The sequence below is a fragment of the Salvelinus sp. IW2-2015 genome, unplaced genomic scaffold, assembly GCF_002910315.2.
Source record: "Salvelinus sp. IW2-2015 unplaced genomic scaffold, ASM291031v2 Un_scaffold1368, whole genome shotgun sequence".
Taxonomy (NCBI): Eukaryota; Metazoa; Chordata; class Actinopteri; order Salmoniformes; family Salmonidae; genus Salvelinus; species Salvelinus sp. IW2-2015.
In genome coordinates, this window is record NW_019942861.1 from 129,528 (window position 1) to 136,711 (window position 7,184).

At 40.5% G+C, this 7,184-nt stretch overlaps 1 protein-coding gene across 1 annotated transcript in view; it reads left to right on the forward strand.

Moving 5' to 3' along the window:
• The first annotated feature begins 4,059 nt into the window (after positions 1-4,059).
• Positions 4,060-7,184, forward strand: part of LOC112070566 (chondroitin sulfate proteoglycan 4-like) — a 92,460-nt gene continuing 89,335 nt past the window's right edge. Inside the window, 1 exon segment of the mRNA XM_070439031.1 lies at positions 4,060-4,297. Within this exon segment, the coding sequence (XP_070295132.1) occupies positions 4,060-4,297 (238 nt within the window).

Consider the following 7,184-nt stretch of genomic DNA (forward strand, 5'->3'; position numbering starts at 1 on the left):
GCATGTTTTCAATACAGATTCCTTTTGTCGTACAGTATTCCATATAAGGCATCCAGACCTTATCAAAGTTGCACAGTATACCCTTAATCTGGTAATAAATCAAATCTAGTGATACATAACTTGACATTTCTGCCATCCATTGTGACATTGGGGGAGGATTACCAACCTTCCAATGAATGACAATGCATTTCTTCGATAGTTCGTTACACAGTTTCGTTTTGATAACAGTCTCCAGTATTAACATTCACAGTACAAGCAAACACACACACACACACAAAAACAGGAAGAAGGGAGAATCTGTAGACATGTTGAGATTAAAGAACATACTAATTCAGCCAGTCTTCACAAAAACTATAGTATATGTAAATATGTCCCCTTTTGTGTTTTACACCCTCCAGCAGAGGACTTACATTTCTGAGTGGATGATATTCTGTTTCACTGGCATATAGAACGTTCTATGGATGGTCTCAAACMACAGTCATTTATGTCTGAGATGATATGAACATGACTGGGCATTCTAACACATCTGTATCCAGTGGCTATTTTAGCATGTACATCTTGGTATATCAAAAATATAGCTGATATGACTGACTTGCTTAAACTAATGTGGTTTCTACAGACAGTTGAGATGTACAAACTTTGGCATAAAGGGGACGACAAGCGGATAAGAGGCAATCCGTAATTTCGAGACATTAATGAGCGAGAGACGACGGACGTAGTCAATAACTATTTGTTCAGCACTTTTGAAATGTACAGCGACAGAATTCAGAACATGGGCCGTTTTTACAGTGTACTCCCTGTACACCAAGTCAGAACCGTAGGARAAATAAAGGGYGCATAACAGTCAATGAAAGCTCTTACYATATTCTATGATTACATTTCTCTAAAACAGGTTATAGGCTATATGTGCACCACCAAGTTAGAACAATAMGTGAACTTAAGAGGTGAAAATAGACCAAGTCATTAGGGTGAGGCACATTGAACGCCGTTTGGGTCTTTGCGTGTCAAAAAAGATACACGTCATATAACACTATTTGACGCCTTAAATCAGCTTTTAATTTGACACGTCAAATGACACAATTCTATTATAGAATGATGTGTGATGAATTTGCACGTGCAAGCCAAGCGCCACCACTACTATCAGTAGCACTGTCAAAGCTGTACAAAACAAGTCTGCAAACAAGCACACACCYGGCCACGAACGATGTGTTTACAATACCACGTTGGTGAAAATAGACCAAATTATTAGGGTGAGGCACATGGGCTACTAACAGCTTACTACAGAACACACACTTAGTAATACGTTCTTAGCTACAGTATAGATATCTCCCTTGCATATTACATAATTTATGCAGCAGCATACAAGACATTTTTGGACTCACCTTGTGAAGGTGATGCGGCGGTCCTTTGTGGGCAAATTTTGTCATCAAACTTTGACATCAAAGTCTGGCATTCTCTGGATTTATGGTGGGAACTCTGGGGGTGGGAAAAACCCCCACATCCACTCCATTGAATAGCAGGCTAACGTTAGTGATTACTTTGCAATGCTTGCACTTAGCCACTGATTCCTTCCAAAACGACTCATTGTTGAATTTGCTATTTCCAACTTGTTGTGTAATCTTTATGTCCAATGGACGATGAGCACCGATATGTTTGATCTGGAATTTCTCTTCTTAATTTCTCTTCATATGATCAAAGGATTAAAACGTATTTGCCAGTAGATTGTCGACTTGATTCATGATGATGACTGCTAGCTTGCTAGCGAAGACTTTGAATGTAAGATGTTGACATGATCAGCCCAATCAACGCTACTGTACATATAACGTCATTTGAAGTCATTTTATCTGTGGCCAATGACCTTGAGTCTTCGTGGAAGGGCACTTGTAATATAACGCTATGGCAGGACCCAAAGGGCTGACATTTTGGACGTCTACCTTTACTAAGGACATAAACTTGGCGATGACGTAGTGTCCCCACGAGTGACAGAACACTGAGCCAATCACGGCGCAATGCTCCTATTTTCTGCCCGCCCTACCACCACAGAGAGCACTAAGCTAGGCTGTAACACCTACATTTTGGAACGGCTTTACTCAAGAAAACAAAGAAAGAGACCTTGTGAGTATGCAGCATTATTAACTGAATTATATATATTTTTTAAATTACATTGTTTGCAAACTGAAATGTGACACATATTAATGCCAAAATAACATGCAAAACAGGCAACCCCCCGCAATTTTTTTTATATATATGTATATATATATATTTATATATTTTTTTGTTGCTAAAAATGTGAGGCTCAAAACAGGTGGGTCTCTGCCCCTGAATGACGGATCGCCACTGTCTGTATCCGTTCATCATCATCAATAGCTTCTACCAGGTCTTCCTCACATTTGTGTTTTACATGTTTTGTGTCATCAGGAAAAGTCTCTATCAACCCTTGATACAGTTTAGAAATCAACTTTTGGAGGTTTGTCAGACTGCCTTAAAATAGCATCTGGCTTGTCCAGTGTTTGCTGCGCAGAGAGAATAAAGTGTTGTATCTGCAAGAAAAWTTCCACCTCACCTCCGTCACAGACTGATCTTCCCTGGCTGCCTGACCCTGCTGACACCCCTGTCACCATCTGATCCTCGTAAGATGAGGCATGACAAAGAATTATCTTGGTGTACATTTACACATTATAGTATCAATGGTTCAATAATTGAAATTATTGAAATAAATAATTAATAATAAATAATGTATTATTCCCAGATCCCAGACTGTAGATTTAAACTACTGTCCTGTGGCTACTGTAGGTCTACCCATCAATTCAAGAAGGAACTTTGTAACATTCATTGGTATTGTTAATATACTGCAAGATTCCCCTGAGCTCCATAGACTGGTCTTCCCTGGCTGTCTGACCCTGCTGGGACTCCTGTCACCATCTAATCCTGCTAAGACATGATGAGCATAGTGTTGTGTACTGACTGGGCACCATGACAGTGAAGCCTGTAGAGCTGTTTATACCATGTCTGTGTTAAAAGTAGGGAATTAGATAGGGACACTGACAAATCAATAACATTACATTGCTATACTGACTTATAAAGAATACCTACTTTTGGCAAGCTCTCTCTCTAACGGTACATCAACTGGCAAAAGCTATCGAATTAATTTACTTCTGTTGAAATGGGACAAAAAAGGCTAGATAACATTTCCATACAAAGAGCTGTTAGATAGTGGTATGAAGCGGCTAGTATTACTGTCTGACAGATAACTAGAGGCTAGAGCTGAACTGACTGTGGTAGCTACTAGCTAGCCTAGCTTATTCATTCACCTCAGTCAAGAGGGGATGGAACATTAGCTAACGCTACATGTCAGTTACACTACTAGCTCAGCACTGGGAATAAACGCTAGTTTAGTATTTYTTTCTGTTATGTTAAACAGCAGTTACCTTGCCTAGCTATATCAGTCAACTAAATAGTAGCCAGTTTCTGCTGTGCTTGCTTTTAAAACTCGGAGAAAGAGCATAACACATATACAACTGACAGCAGCTGCCTCTGTTCAACTCTCCCTGCTGGTCCTGCTAGCCTTTCGGAAGCTTTMCCTTCACACAGCCTGTCCGCCCCCGCTCTGTGGTGTCCGCGGGGTCCTAAATCCAGCCGTCTGAAACCTCCAAATAGCCTACCCGACCACTCGAAGGCGTCCYCATGGTCCTAAAGCACGCCGTTGACACCATTTGGTATAACAATGCAATTATAGATCTGGGGGGATTGGGTCAAAATGCAATTTCAGAATGTGGGGGGTCCCCAGTGAAAGTTGTGCCCRTGGTTTTGATATTGTTATGTTAGTCATTGATAGTCAGTCACTAAATTAGCCCACGTCACCTAACATTTGGTAAATTACTCTAGTGGCCAGCTATCTAAACGTAGTAATCATGGTCGAATTTACCGGCCGGGGGTCCCCATTAATTTTGTGAGTCAGTCACACTCAGATATCATATTAAAAACTGCAAACATTTCTCTTCACCGTATGGCAAAATGTGTAGAATTGGGCAGGATGCACATGTGGGTATGCATGTGAATATGCGTGTGGGTATGCGTGTGGGTATGCATGTGAATATGCGTGTGGGTATGCATGTGGGTGTGGGTGTGGGTGTGCGTGTGGGTGTGCATGTGGGTATGCCTGTGGGTGTGCGTGTGGGTATGCATGTGGGTATGCATGTGCGTGTGGGTATGCATGTGCGTGTGGGTATGCGTGTGGGTGTGCGTGTGGGTGTGGGTGTGGGTGTGCATGTGGGTATGCCTGTGGGTGTGCGTGTGGGTATGCATGTGGTTATGTGTGTGGGTATGTGTGTGGGTAGTCAAAGGTGCTCATCCCTGTTGTAACTATAATATTGGTTATCTATTACTCTGTTCTAACTATAATATTGGTTATCTATACTCTGTTCTAACTATAATATTGGTTATCTATTACTCTGTTCTAACTATAATATTGGTTATCTATTACTCTGTTTCTAACTATAATATTGGTTATCTATTACTCTGTTCTAACTATAATATTGGTTATCTATTACTCGTTCTAACTATAATATTGGTTATCTATTACTCTGTTCTAACTATAATTTGGTTATCTATTACTCTGTTCTAACTATATATATGGTTTTATCTATTTACTCTGTTCTAAACTATAATATTGGTTATCTATTACCGTGTTCTAACTATAATATTGGTTATCTATTACTTCTGTTCTAACTATAATATTGGTTATCTATTACTCTGTTCTAACTATAATATTGGTTATCTATTACTCTGTTCTAACTATAATATTGGTTATCTATTACTCTGTTTCTAACTATATAACATTGTTATCTTTATACCCTGTTCTAACTTATAGATATTGTTTATCTATTACTCTGTTCTAACTATAATATTGGTTATCTATTACTCTGTTCTAACTATAATATTGGTTATCTTATTACTCTGTTCTAACTATAAATATGGTTATCTATTACTCTGTTCAACTATAATATAGGAGGGGGGTTCTAAATGAACCATATTCTGTATTACTCACTCACTGTTGAACTATAGGGTGTTCTAACGGGGTCCTCGTCTAAAGGTGTGTAGCCCTACTATAGTACGTATAGAACATGCTACCCTGAGGGACATACACCCTGGTCCAATTGGAATGAGGACCTATGATTACACACACCCTGGTCCAATTGGAATTGAGGATCTATGATTACACATACCCTGGTCCAATTGGAATTGAGGACCTATTGGATTACACACACCCTGGTCCAATTGGAATTGAGGACTATGATTACCACACCCTGGGTCCAATTGGAATTGAGGACCTATGATTACACACACCCTGGTCCAATTGGAATTGAGGACCTATGATTACACACACCCTGGTCCAATTGGAATTGAGGACCCGAAAAGTAATTAGTGACATCATTCATTTCATATGACTACACATACCCTAATATCCTACTATGTAAAATGTATTAAAGCAAACATTTACTATGCTGTGTGTAATTGACTTAGTAAATGGAATGAAAATCATCTATATAATAACGTCTTTATTTACAGTTTAATGACAGATGGGATCTGGGGTATAATTGTTATGAATGAGTACATTATCATGAGTCAAAAATCATTAGCATCATTTAAGTACATAATGGTCTTTTGTAGAAGAAAATAAATAAATATTTTTTTTATTTATTTTTATTTTTAGATCTAGCTGCCTATTGCACAGTCTGGTTCATCATGTTCAGAATGGATCGTTCCAGCTAGATCATATCCCCTGTCAAGGGTATGTGTACAAAACAAAAAAAATGGACAAACAACCCCAGAAATGAACATTCCATGATCGTCTTGAGATGGAGTCCTGTTTTCAAGGAGTCAAGTGTTTGTTTGTAGATCAGACAGTCAGGGCCAGTTTCCCAGACATAGAGTGATGGTTGGACATGAAGTGCAAAAATGCTAATATAGGTACCATTGACTTGCATTGGATTTGTGCCACAAGTGCTAAAAGGTTAGCGTCTGAAACAATGGGCAGGRAGACAAAATCAAAGCATGGATTGCTGTCATACCTTGTTTATTGGATAAGGAAACKAAAATGTAATTTTGTAGTTTGGGTGAACTATCTCTATACTCCTGGACAAACAAGCCAYTTATTATGATAGTCATTAGATTAGGTAAAAATGGGCCTCCCGACTGCCACAGTGGTCTAAGACAATGCATCGCAGTGCTAGCTGTGCCACTAGAGATTCTGGATTTGAGTCCAGGCTCTGTCGTAGCCGGCCGTGACCTGGTGAGACCCATGGGGGGGCGCACAATTGGCCAAGCGTTGTCCGGGTTTCGGGAGGGTTTGGCCGGCAGGGATGTCCTTGTCCCATTGCGCACTAGCGACTCCTGTGGCGGGCCGGGCACAGTGCACGCTGACACCACCGCCAGGTGTAACGGTGTTTCCTCCGACACATTAGTGCGGATGGCTTCCGGGTTAAGTGGGCATTGTGTCAAGAAGCAGTGCGGCMTGGTTGGGTCGTGTTTCYGAGGACGCYCGGCTCTCGACCTTCGCCTCTCCCGAGTCCGTACYGGAGTRGCAGCGATGAGACAAGACTGTAAACTACCAATTGGATGCCACGAAATTGGGGAGAAAAAAAGGGGTAAAAATAAATAAAAGATCAGGTAATGAACATGAATAGGAAAAATGGAAGAAACACAGGCTCTTTAGGTCTAATATTACCTCTAGAAACCCTTGTATTAGAGGGTGCTGGGCTGCTGGCTTCTGTTTCTGATGAGATACACTGTGACATCCCGCTTAGCTTTTAGATAAAAACATGGTTTTCAGGTTCAAGAATTTGTGAAGAAGAAATAACTAGTCGTGTCAACTCTTGGCCAACCTCGACCCCAGGCTATTGTCTGGTCCAACYGATGATCTCTTTGGGCATTTGTAGGCTACATGTAGGCATTTTTCTGTTCTTCAGAACCAACCACAGATCTCTTTCATTGGAAAAAGTTGTCATTGTCTACTCTCGGTAAAGACGCAGCCTGAAACGRCAGAGCCACGCCATTCGGATCAGTCCTGATCCCATGACAAGACTCTGTAGGTTTAGGAGGAGCTGTGATAATGGAAGGTCAGGAGTACACCAGAGCCACACAGGTACACGAAACACATGGCTTTTAAAATACAGTATATGGTG